Genomic DNA, 14071 nt, shown 5'->3' on the forward strand with positions numbered 1-14071 from the left:
GTTTGCACGTCTGAAACCAAGGATTGATTTGGATTCATAGCTGGAGAGCCTACACAGAGTAGCTTGCAATATGTCAGTCACCTTGATATCCTAGATACAAAAATCTGATGGTGCATACCAGACTTACACATCACCATTAACTTAAAACACGGAGGGAGCTTTGGCAAAGAAACATGCCACTGTGAGTTTGCTTCCACCTATAAGATACTAAATTATTCAGTTGCAGTGTTACCGTCGGAAAACAAGTGTATACTGTATTAGTAAGTTATCAATGTGTGCAATTACAACAGTATTGTAATTATAATGCAATATGATTTACTAGTGAGAAATGAGATTTGTATAACTATGGAATATATAATTGTAAAATCTATAATATTACCTGGATCAAACATACAAAGCATTGGAGCATTGTATAAAGGCTACAAATTGTGGTTTCCTGTTTATACCCATAATGTACCATAGTAAATACTTTGCACAGCAGGTCAAATTCTGTTACACTGTAGAAGTGTGTATAACATAACACATAAACCCAGACTGCTGTTGAGTTCAACAATAATTTTAATATTAGTTTTAGTCTTGTTTCTGGACCTCAAATTTTAACATATTATTATGAGCCAACCTGGGAGCCCCACTGCTGACCCTGTAAAATTTTACAGGGTAAGGAGGAGTATTTTTCATTGTCATGGCCCATTTGCGTGTCATGCCACTAGGGTGGCATTTCAGGTGCCCAAGTACCCCTAGAGGCTGCAAATTTTGTTTATAGATGGCATGTCCGGAGTGTGCCAACCCAATCTCCCTGGAAACATTTTCGAACTGCTCTCATCAGCCCCCTATATAAGATCTGACAGGCCTCCGAGAGCGAGGGATACAGGAACTCCTGGCATTGGAAGACCATGTCTCTGGTCGACCCCCTCCTACGCTGCTGGCCTTGTAAAGGGCAGGCGAAGCCTCTGCCTCTTACAAGGCCCCAAAACAGCCCTGATGTATCTGAGCAGGAATGCACCAGACAGCCAGTCAATGTTTGGTTCCACAGCCTTAAGAATAATTTTTGGTCTAATGCTACTCTAGACTTCTGTTCTGAAACTTTAGTCACATTTAAGTCTTGGGAAAACTTTTAATCAAACATTTAGTTTTTGTTTTGTTTGTATTCTAGTCTTTGTAAGATTTTCTTCCAAAATGTGTACTTCAAATATATTATTGTTATTTCACATATGAACCAACTCGTAAGATCACAAAATTGTTGGGTAATCACAAACTACATGAATGGAAGCAAAGAATTTATGGGATTGAATTTCCTTTCCCCTTTCCATTTCAGTGCAAGTCAGGTAGAAGATAACTGAAGTGCATTCTGGCAAAACGGACCTGAATCCATTCATTTCTCTGGTCAGGCATAGTCACAATGTTCTCCTAGTGCAGAGGCACCCATTGGAAAAGTATTCACCCAAAGGGGCCTGATACAGTGACAATAATTACCAGCTTTAAGGCCTTCTGGTTACTGTCCATAAGCACCAGCTCGAGGGGCTTCATCAGTTCTCCCCTCATTACTGACCCAACTTACCTGTTTGGAGTTGGAGGAGCTTGCGGGCAGCCTCTTCTCAGATACTCCAATCTGGGCATAACCTCAAAGGTTCACTTTTAATGAATTAGCTGGATGCAGGGAGGGAAGGAGGGTTAATAATCTGGAATTTGAGCATTGAAGAACAATCTTGAGAGTAACAGGTCATAGTCATCCTGAAAGGTGTTGTTCAATTTCCAAAAATTGGAATCTTAAATTGTACCCAATCAGAAGTCCAATTGCTTGAAATTACTGTTCCAATGAAGTACTTCACAAATTATAATTATAAATGTTAGAAAATGAATGAGATGTCATATGCTGCTGACAGTAGAAATACCAGAAAGTGGAGTCTAGTAGATAATAATGATCATATTTATCCCTTTGCTCTTGTTGAAATCATGTCAAACATAAGACCCCATTCAAGGAACAGCTATATCACTAGAACTAACAGCAGAAGGCAGGGCATAAGTTGGAAACAGAAGGAATCCAAGCTTTGTCAAACTACATCATTTGTTTCACAATCTATAATCTGAAAAAGTCTAATTAGGTCAGAGCAATAAATTGTGAAACTCTTCAAGATTGTACCTGATTTTGAAATACCTATTCCACTATTCCAGATGTTTGCTAAGTTTATATTCTAGTCTCCTCTTCCATGCAATCTCCCAATACAGTAAAACAAAATGAAAAAGCACTGTACACAAAGACAATATTTGCAGAAAGCCACTACTTTGAATGCCTAATATTCATATAAATAATACCATATACAGCAGCCACAACTATACTGCATCTATATTGCAAGTCTTTTTCAAAATGACATCTACAGCTATCTGTCTCCAGTTCCAGATCATTTGTGATCATATAACTTGTATGAATGCTTTTAAGAGTGATATCCCTTTAAGATCTTAGTGTGCTAATGAGACAAGTACCAGGATGCAGTCATGTGACTCAGAGCCAAATTCACTCTGCAACTGTAACACGCAGAGTAAGGTTCTGTAAATAGTTAGCTCTGTACTGTATATAATAGTCCAGCTGTAAATAAACCTGCTCAAGATCTTCAACCAACTGGACTCTATGCATCTCATCATAGACAACATAAAAGAACTCAATTCATAACTAACAGTTTGTGCACTGGTCCTCTTTCTGTTTTCTCAGGTGTGTCATTGTTTTCCAGTTCCATGGTCCTTAACATTTTAGAGCCTCCTATAAGACACCAGTGGAACCTGTGAATCCTCTGATGAGGAGTAGTCATTGTATTGCAGCTGTGAAAAAGCATCCCCCAGAAAGGAGAGTCCACATTCTACTGACAAATGATGGGAAGACCTTTCACACATCACCATGTCCTACATAGGGTTGCTTTGAGGTATTTCAGACTTTCAGGAGGTTCTCCACTGGCAAACATGGAATACATCAGCCACAGTGGGCAGATTCCAACATTTTTAAGACCACCCCATCCCCCACCACCCCCCTCCCCCATATCCTAGTACCTTGTAGAGGATGTTCTATACCAATGAAGCAGGTTGTGGATGATGTTCATCGCATTGTGTGATCTGACTCTAATCAGATGTGTGTTGATTTGTTTCATCTGCATCATACTTGTGTTTCGCTGTGGGCTGGGCAAGCATAACTGAACAAATGTGTTCTCTAATCAAGCTATTCACAACATATTTTCATAATCAGTAACCCTCCTCTGTGCTCTGGACTCTAGCTATTCAGAGCTATATTGAGACATTTGAGCACCTTTCTAGTTGGAACTGATATCCACATCCCCTGTGTTTGAGATGACCTCCTGTTTCCTCCAGGTAACACCATGTAAATTATCGTTCAATGGTGCTCTTAAGTCTGAAGACATGAAAAAGAAGCTCTATGTTACTGTTTTCTTCAAGTATACTTATCAGTATTTGAGTAACATTGTTTATCTGTAGTAATTTTGTGCAGAATATTAATTTAAATGTTTAAATGTGTGCACAATGAAAAGTATTCAGGTGAACAAACTGCTTCAAACTGTTGTGAGGATAAGTACATGTGTCTTATTTCCCTACAGAGTAAGATTATTTCATTTACATGTAATATGTTTCTCATTGTCCCAGTAAAAAGCATTTGTTCTTATGCCTTATGGCTTCAGTGTCATCTTGTGCCTGCCTGACCCATGCTAATGAGATGTCCTCTTACTGTTCCCACAAACTCCAATGGGCTCAGCTCTGAAAGGCACCATCAAACACAATCCCTGCATCACCACTGGGATTGCCATTCAAAGAATTTTTTGGGGCCAGGATATCCAAAATTGCACACAGCATTTCACACAGCATTTCAAATGTGGCCTCACAAAGTTATCTGCACAAGGCTCTACCAGGCCAGGTTATGACCCACCAATGTCTTGTTCAAGTGATCATCGTTCTTGCTTCAGCCTAGATAGTGAGTGTCAGCAGCATATTGCCAATGAAGGCATTATAGTTAGTTTAGTCCTTGCTCAACTTCAACAGTTAAGCACCTCCCAACAGTCGTCCCTGGATAATCATCAGGAGCATTATGAACCATGCCTAGCTTGGGTACACCAAGGCCACTTGTGACAACCTGCCATTGTTGGCTAAGATCAGCAAATCAGGGGTTGAACCTTGGATGTTTCCAGCCCAGATAACTCAGTCTCACTGCAAAAAATCATCTTTACTCACTGAACCATTGGGAGATCCAGGCTCAATAATTAGTGTTGATTGAAATCTCACGGGCTCACTATGCATGGTACTTGGCTAATTTTATTGGTGTTGATTAGACTGGGCACGTTCAGATTGAGACCCAGATCTTTCTCCATTTCATAGCAATATCCCTTCAAAATAGCTGTAAGAATTATCGTAGGTATCAGAATGCAGTTATAGAATGCTATGCCAGTCATATGATCTGCTCTCTACCATGAATGCGCAATATAAAACTCATTTTATTGCATTTACAAAGATTTAATTTAAACATAATTTAAACATCTTCAGCTTGTTCTTTATGCAATGTTCCATACTTTCAATAGTTTTGAATTAGTGTATGAATAAATTTATGTAACTCACTAGAAGTCGTCACAAACAAGTGAAAGTTGAAAAGAGTTTTCAAATCCAAAATTGGATTATTAGATGACTTCTGTATGTTGCAATTAGGAAAAGGACAATGATTCACTCACAGTTGTTAGTAAATTAATGTTTATTTAACATCTAGGATTCTTAATCTTCAGCTCACACCATTGCTGAACATTAAATAAAATAATACATTTCTAGAAATTAATAGATTCAGTAATCATGACCGTAATTACTTATGAATCAGGGACTTTGACATGTTCTGTTGAGTATACTATGCAACAACAAACAACTCCTGGAGACTATTACTACAACTAGTGATCTTCGATATTTATATGACACACAGGAGTCATTTATTGCCATATCTGCTTGGGGGTTCCTAATTTTATCATTTAGTTATATTATACAATCTATTAACACTGTTTATCACTTAAATAACCTCCGGTCACACATTCCAATCCCTGTTTTATTATAGATTCATCAGCATATCAAACAATATAACTCAAAGCAGTTGCCAGCTCAGCATTTTGTTGCGAATCACATATGAAAAAAAATCTAAAGAGGAAAAGAAACAAATAGGAAGGTTCAGAAGTTTTGCCAAAAAAAGTTGAAAGGTTGAAAAAATGGTTTATCTTAGCTTTAAGGGAAAAACAGTGATATTTTCTCTTTTTGATACTAATTTTCCTTCATCCCTATTCAGAGATTAGTTGATGAAGTTAGCAATAAATATTTGTATGTCAAACAACTTTATAAAGTTTTGTTGACTCGTGAACTTGTGAATCTTTGAAGATTCGTGCCTGCTGTACTCCTAATATCATGTGTTTGAAATAGTGTGATATCTTAACTCTTTCTGCCTAGGTTGAGTTGATGAGTATTCTCTTTTTGCTTTCTTAACTAGCTGTCCGCGCAGACAGAATGAGAGGAGGAAGAAACAAATTTGGGCCAATGTACAAGCGTGACCGAGCCTTAAAACAGCAAAAGAAAGCCCTGATACGAGCAAATGGCTTTAAGCTAGAGACTGTGCCTCAAATGGTGTCTTCAGGGCAGACTGACTATTCACTCTCAACTGCCATACATAATATACATTCTGTATCCAAAGGCATGCCACCTAACCCAGCCACTTTACCGGCTACAGATTATGATAGAAACCTATATGGAGCGCCATCAATCGGCATGTCTGTGCCAAACCATGGAGCACTGCCAAACTATCAGTATACATCGTTTAACCGGACTATCAAGTCCGAGTACCCAGACCACTACGCAAGTTCACCAGAATCTCTGGCTGGCTACCCCTATCCAGACACCTATCAATCCAATTCTCCTCCTTCAATCCCACAGCTGATTCTAGAGCTCTTACGGTGTGAACCTGATGAACTTCAAGTCCAAACTAAGATTTTGACGTATCTGCAACAGGAACAGGCCAATAGGGGCAAACATGAAAAACTTAGCACCTTTGGTCTTATGTGCAAAATGGCTGACCAGACGCTCTTTTCCATAGTTGAATGGGCACGCAGTTGTATATTCTTCCGAGAACTAAAGGTAAGACAATCTTCAACTTGATTAATAAAAGTCATTGCTGAGGAAATAATCATATTTAGTTCCTGACCAATTATGTTGAGTGCTGTTTCTTACATTTTCTACATTTACTTCGTCTTTTTAGTAGCTAACATTGCACAACTAGTTCCAGTTGGGAGGGCTACTTCACCTGTGTATCCACGACTATTGTCCACAATTCTCGGCTATTTGCCAGCAGGAGGCATGATTTGATTGGAGTCAGACTTTGTCAATTTTCTTGCCATAGATATGAAAAGATTGCCTTCTGTGTGGTCTCATTCCACCTTTACAGAAGTTTGAGTGGCAGCTGCTGGGACAAAGGTTTCAATTTGCAACTTTCTGGTTTAAAAGTCAAGTATTGAACCACCTAAGCTGCTGGGCCTCATGCAAGTGTAAAACTTTACAACATGATGACACTTAGATATTCTGCAGCTGAAAGCTTTCAGTGCTTCATTCGAAGTAATAACTTGGCCAGTTACGAGTGTTTTCCTTTTCTTTCATTTCATTTAGGAAATGATTTTAATTGAACCCTAAATGTTCTCTAAAGCTACATTTGGCCTTTTGGGAAATATAAGTAATTTTAAAAACATTGAGACACCAATATAAAATAAGCAAAGATGTGAACTTTAAAAGCAAAATTAGTTTATTAACATCAATATTTAAGAGATCTTGTATTGAAATAAAAACTTTATATTCTTGGAAAATATGGTACAAAATGAAAGTATTTTAGTTATTCTTGTACCCTTTTATCGATTGAAGAGATTTTCTTCATAGAAAATTGGAGAGTGGAATTTTCACTTTAATTTAATGAGCAGCCACACACGAGTTAACCAGGTCAGCAAGAATCTACTAATGATTCCATTCTCAATCATTTGTTTTATCTTCTAGATGATTATTTGGAAAATTATTTCAGGTTACTTTTTGTGAAGCTTTGAAGTCAGTTGTCAAGCTGCCAAGAGGCACTAAAATGAAGACATTAGCTGATATTTCTTTGCGCAAGTGAAGAATCAGATTTAGAGATCATCATTGTGGCAGTATAATAAAAGACACAAACCAATATCTCAAAACAAATATCTGCCATTTCCAAAAAGGTACATTTTGGCCACTTGGTGCATGCTATATAAAAACTGGTAAAGTGATATTTGGGATAATTTCTTTGAAATTGAAACTGGAAGCTATTAGATTAGATTAGAGATACAGCACTGAAACAGGCCCTTCGGCCCACCGAGTCTGTGCCGACCATCAACCACCCATTTATACTAATCCTACACTAATCCCATATTCCTACCAAACATCCCCATCTGTCCCTATATTTCCCTACCACCTACCTATACTAGTGACAATTTATAATGGCCAATTTACCTACCAACCTGCAAGTCTTTTGGCTTGTGGGAGGAAACCGGAGCACCCGGAGAAAACCCACGCAGACACAGGGAGAACTTGCAAAACTCCACACAGGCAGTACCCGGAATCGAACCCGGGTCCCTGGAAATGTGAGGCTGCAGTGCTAACCACTGCGCCACTGTGCCGCCCTCATTATTAGTTAGAGATAAAGTACAGCAGTGTAGTGGTTATGTTTCTGGAATAGTATTCCACAGGCTTGAATTAATACTCCAGAGATCGTGAGGTTAAATCCCAGCACAGCAGTTTAAGAATTTAAAATTAGTTGTAAAAATCGGGATTGTTTTTTAAAAGTCAGTCAAAGTGATAGCACAGACACAATAGGCTGAACAGCTTCCCTCTTTACCATAAAGTTTTCTATAAAGCTGTCAGATTGTCTTAAAAACACAAATGTTTCACTAATGTCCCTTAGCGAAGGAAACCTGTCATCCTGACCTGGTGACTCTAGTCCCATACCAAAGTGGTTGACTCATAACTGCCCCCTCATGACACTGATTTAAGGAGAATGGCAAATGAACCAATCTTTTTTACACAGCATGTGGTTAGGATCTGGAATGCACTGCCTGAGAGCGTGGTGGAGGCAGTTCCAGTAGTAGTTTTCAAAAGAAAATTGAATAATTATCTGAAGAGAAAAGATTTACAGGGTTATGGGAACGGGCGGGGAAGTGGGTCCAGCTGAGCTACTCTTGCAGCGATCTGGCATGGACACGATGGGCCAAATGGCCCCTTTCTGTGCTGTAACCTTTCTATGATCCACATGATTCTATGATAGGTGGCCTAGTAAACCATTCAGTTGTATCAGCAACAACTTGCATTTACATAATATCCCAAGATGCTTCACATTATCAATCATTATCAAACAAGATTTGACACTGAATCACATAAGGAGATATTCGACAGATGACAAAAAAATTGGTCAAAGAGCTAGGTTTTAAGGAGCATCTTAAAGGGTGAGAGAGATAGAAAAGTTTAGGGAGGGAATTGCAGAGCTTAGAACTTTGGAAGTTGAAGGCACAGCTGCCAATATTGAAGCAATTAAAATCGGGGATGCTCGATAGGTCAGAATTGAAGGAATGCAGAGATCGCAGGGGAAGAACGCAGAGATCTCGTAGGGCTGGAGGAGGTTACAGAGGTAAGGAGGGGTGAGGCCGTGGAGGGATTTGGAAACATGGATGAGAATCTTAAAATTGAGGCATTGCTGGACAGGGACCCCTGTAGGTCAATGAGCATGGGTGATGGGTGAACGGGACTTGATGCAAGTTAGGATACAGGCGGCAGATTTCTGGAGGAGCTTGAGTTTATGGAGGGTGGAAGATGAGAGGCTGGCCAGGAAAGCATTGGAATAGTCAAGTCTGGAGATGACAAATGTTTGGATGAAAGTTTCAGCAGTAGATGAGCTGAGGCAGGGGTGAAGAGGTACAGTGTTACGGAGATAGCAGTAAAGAAGTTACTGCTGCAGTTCAAGATGGCTACCACTACCTTCTCAAAGCAACTAAGTGCAGGCAATAAATGCCAGTCTTGCAGCGATGTCCACATCTCGAGAATAAAAATTTTACTAATGAGCTCTACTAATTCAGCAGACAGATTGAACTTTTAAAGATTCGGTTATGATTTAAATTGATTAAAGTAAGACTAAACAAAACATTTTAAAACCTACAATCTCTTTGTTCAAAGCTGTCCAACATCTCTGTCACTTTTCCTAATGTCAAGACATGTGCCCTTACATTAAATGTAAATGTTAACTACACCAGGTGAAACAGGCAGCTTCCTACCCTTTTCTAATTCCCACGTGATGACTTCCTTCCTATGGCCAGCTTTAATGATAACGTTTTGGTCCAGGCCTCAGCCAATAATGCTCTTAATTTTTCCATAGGATAATCTAACAATCATGATTTGGCACTATATATTTCATTTAAGAATGGTGCTCTGAATATCTCTGACCTTCTCTGATGGTCACACCATGGTTTTCTGGCCACTGACATGCCAGGCTTGTCATTATTGATGCTCTACATGTCACCTGCCAGATCTTGCAAATCTTCACCACTGGCTACATCAAGCATCCCAGCACTGATGCTGCTAGCCAACTGAGACTGATGAGGTAATGCTTTTCACAGCAAATGCCCCAGATCTGACTGGAAACCAATGTTCTATGCATCCCTGATGAGTACACCAGGCTTCCCTGATAGGCTGTTCTGCATTGTAGAGCAAATGAGTTGTGACATAAATAAACCCAAATTGCACTTGTAGTTTTCTTCATTGTTTGCTTTCTGGCAGAACTCTATATATAGGAATTGTTATAGGTAAATGCATTTAACAGCAGCTGGCTAGAAGTTAATGTATTGCTAGACCAAATCACTGAGATTGTTACAAACTCTAAAGTGGAGACAACAAAGCTGAAGAACAATCAAAGTGACAAAATAATCTTACCTATCTCCTTTTGGATAATGATTTAAAATATATCACTTGTCAAAGGATAGGCATCGATGCAATAACTAGTGGTGTGAAGCATGGTGTCAAGTGAAAAATGTAATTGAAAGATGTCACATTGAGAAATTATAGTTGAGAAAATTCTATCTGTGGTCTTTGGGAGAAAATCAATAATGTCATAGAAGGGCCACATTAGCAGTGGACAGAGCAGGCAAGGTCACCTCCATGTTTGTCAGATTCCACTTGCAGCTCAAGTTGTTGCCATCCTTTATCAAACCTCTTGATAAAGAACTATAGCTGGAAATTTAATCTTGGCAGCTGTGGAAATTCACTTTAAAATAAATAACTCCAACATAAACAATGGTGACAGGAAGTAATATTTTCACAATGGACTTTTGTAGAGATGCCCCTGTTTAAAAAGCGATATGATTGTGGAAAGTTAATTTTGGTAACTAGGTAAGTGAGATAATCTAAACAATGGTGAAACTAGGTTCTGTACTTCATTTCCCTTATTCTACTTGAGTGTTGTACTGTGATAACCACATTTCTATGCCTTTGTTTCCTGTATTAAAATGAGTACATACTCTTTCAGGGAATCTCAACTAAAATAAAATAAAATGCTTAAGTGTATCCTGTGTTAAAGATAACTCAGCATCTTAACCTTCCAGCAAGTTGTGAAATGCAAAGTGATCAGTTGTCACATATGCAGAACACAAGTATACTAAACATCATTGCTACATGCGGGTATTTTCTTAGGAACAATGAAAGTACAGCAACGTATTTCCAAGTCAGGATGATGTTTGATTTGGAGGACATCTCAGACGTGATGGTTTTGCCATACCTTTTCTACTCTCGTGTTGTTAGCAGTGTTGCAGGGCCAGGATATGCATTCAGCACAACTTTTAATGTTACAAATATGGTAGTTTTCTCTCTATGTTGCAAGCTTCTTAATTATTTTTTATTTGTTTTCGGGATGTGGCTTGGCAAGGTTGCATCATTAGTTGCCAAGAAAATGGGGGGGGTGCTGCGTTCTTGAGGTGCAGCGATCCCTCTGGTGATGATACTCCCACAATGATGTTAAGTAGGGAATTCCGGGATCTTGATGCAGCAACTGTCAAGGAAGGGCAACAGATCTCGAGGTCAGGATGGTGTGCGAGTTGGAGGAAAAGTTGAAGATGTTTATGCTCTCATGATATTGCTGCTCTTGTCCTTCTCAGTAGTTGGTGTCATGGAACTGGGAGGTGGTGTCAGAGTAAGCTTGGTAACATTTTAGAGAAAAAGACTACCTGTGGTTAAATATTCAATCAGTGCTTTTGAAACAAACTTAAGGATTTTATGCTGCCACTAATTTTAAGGATTGTTTTATGCTGAATCTTTGGCTGGAATTTTACGACCCCTGGGAGTGGGCTGCGAGGCAGGGGTGGGGGATAGTGTAAAGTCAGGTGGGATGGTGGGGGTGTACCACGCCCATCACCTACCCGCCTCCACTAGTATTTTAGCAGTGGTGGGGGAGGTGGCGGGCAGCATGCCTGCCCTTGGGTCAATTGTGGCCTTTAAGTGGCTAATTAATGGCCAATTAAGGGCCTATTCCTGCTGCGTCTAGTATTTTACCAGCAGTAAATGGGCGCTTCACCACCTGGGAGGCCAGCCAGTAAAACCAGGCGGCCTCCCTGTGGGCTTGGTGGAGGGGGGACCCTCTTGATAGGGCACCCTGTGCCCCAGGGAGGGCCCCGCTAGTGGCAAATGCTCCCCCGCTGGAAGACCCCTGACCGCCCTCATGATCGACCCTGCGCCCCCCTCCCCAGGAGCTGCCTGATTGGCCCTGGCGATTTCCGACCTTACTCACCCGCACTTGGGGCCTCCTCTATGGCTGCTGCTCCAAGGATTGCTGCAGTCCCAGCAGTGGCCACTGCTCCCTCTGCTTGACCTGCAGCTCTTGGAGGTGGGACATCCTGCCTTGGAGGGGTGGAAGCCACGTCTGCAGGCAATTAATTGCCTGAGGACCTTAAAATACATTCATAGCTTCTAGGACCAGCAGAGCCGGGCTCGCCCCCAACTTTCCAGCCAATGGGCGGGGCCACCGCCTCCACGTTAAATCCTGGCCAACACTGTGAAGTGGTTTGGCAATGTTAATTTTCAGTATAAATCCAGAGCCCAAGAAGAGGTAATCTTGGGTTTGACACTCCAAGAGTATAAATATGTCAATCAGTTTAAATAAGTTATGAGGGTCTCTTGGATTTCATGGACATGTTTTAAATCTGCTTACAATTAATGTAAGTGTTTAAACACTGCAGAGACACTTGTACTACACCAAGTATGGAATCCTGAGCTTCAAATTGGCTATATCTGACTATAAGTACCAGGGATAGTTCATGCCTTTAATATGGCTTCAAAAGATTAAATGCCCAAACATGAGGTCAAATGGAAGAATGCTGAAATGTAAGCTGCTAAAACTTGATTTCAGGCATAACTTTGAACTTAATTTGGATAGTTGCAGTTGAATTCTGATGTTGAATGAGCATTTTCTTATTTAGTAAGACTCAATGGTGCTGAAGATTGGATCATCAGAAATCCAAGCATTCCACATTTCAAACCCAATGATACCTACTGGAATGCATGAAGTTTTTTCCAAAATGGTATTTTCAGAGTAGGTAGCTCAAACATAAATTGTACTTTGTTTGAAGAAATAAAAATTACTGGAATTTTGTTTTATAATTTTATGGAGCAACATGCATCAGCTTAACAATCTTAAGTGAAACATTTGTATGTTTGATTGTGGTATTTTTCAATTTAAATTCCACTTCTGTTTTAACACACAATTCTTTGCCAAGTATTTGCAATCAAATTATGGTGATATTCAGCCTATAACATTACAATATTCTACCACCATTGTTTACCCTTAATTCAAAGCATTCCGGGAAGGATGACTTCATTGGAGGCAGCTTGTGATCTGTAGCCGTATTAGGTAGTATGATACTTCCCAGATTACATTGCAAGAAGGATGAACAATGGGATCCCATCTGAATTAAAAAATGAATTATTACAAACTGGACTACTCAACACATTGTAACACATTGCAGAGCATTTTTCTCTGAATAAAGCATTGACGTTTTAAACAAATTGAAATTGAATGCAGTCCTCCTTTAAACAGGTCTGATACATTAGATATGATAAAAAATGTTGGTCAAAATAATAATGATATAAGCAAACATTTTCAGATTGCTCTAAATATTGTCATGTTTCTGCACTGTAGCATTCTGTGATACTATGGTTCTATATCAAAGTTATAGATGGACTTACATGCGTTAGCTTTCATACTGTGTTGTGTCAAGAAAACCCACCAAAGAGAGTTAGATGTCGGTTTGTCCATGTGAATCCCCACATAACAAATTCGTGATCTACAAAAAGATATCAGGAGGAGATACCAAGTGGAAAAGAGCCACTTTGTTACAGGCAAATCAGAAAAATATCAGAGGCCAAGTCAATTTTGGGTACTCTTCCATGTATCCTCACAACTACTTGCAAAATATTGTCACCAGCCTGGCCTCTTAACTAGAATTGAGGACATTAAAATTGAAGATCTGAATGAAGCACTGCCTTTTAACTTATTAGACCTGAGTTCTGCTTTGCGCCTGTGTACATGGTATGGAATATTCTCCAATGGCTGTTGAGAATCTCACATTAAACCAGATGAAGAGTTTTATTTCAGAGTAAACAGCACAAAATTCTTTAGTTTTTAATTTGTCACTAATCTTTTAGTCTGTCCAAGAAAGGCCATTGAAAGGCAAGTGAAAATGACACTGTGAGGCAATATACTCCACCTAGCCTTAGATTGTGTTATATTTTGATATTAACAGGTGAGCTTTGCATTGCATGTGGTGCAGTTGTGTTAATTCATGAAGAGTTTAATGCTTTCACTGCCTGCAACATGAAAAACATATTTGATGTCAATATGCCATTACTCCTTGATGTGCTCACACACAGAAATTTAACTTTCCAATGTTATATTGTGGTTTGCTGAGCTATATCCTCATACCAAATAACTCAAGCTTTTGCTTGTAGTTTTGTGCTGAACGTAGAT

The 14071-nt window shown here is 39.5% G+C and overlaps 1 protein-coding gene across 3 annotated transcripts in view; it reads left to right on the plus strand.

The window, feature by feature from the left end:
• Nucleotides 1-14071, plus strand: part of LOC137347433 (nuclear receptor subfamily 5 group A member 2-like) — a 97836-nt gene that overhangs the window by 18149 nt on the left and 65616 nt on the right. For all 3 annotated transcript variants that reach the window (XM_068011875.1, XM_068011878.1, XM_068011877.1), the window contains exon 4: nt 5507-6147. In XM_068011875.1, coding sequence (XP_067867976.1) covers nt 5507-6147 — 641 coding nt within the window. The remainder of the gene's footprint in view (nt 1-5506; nt 6148-14071) is intronic.

The sequence above is a fragment of the Heterodontus francisci genome, chromosome 32 (genome assembly GCF_036365525.1).
Source record: "Heterodontus francisci isolate sHetFra1 chromosome 32, sHetFra1.hap1, whole genome shotgun sequence".
In the NCBI taxonomy this organism is placed as follows: domain Eukaryota; kingdom Metazoa; phylum Chordata; class Chondrichthyes; order Heterodontiformes; family Heterodontidae; genus Heterodontus; species Heterodontus francisci.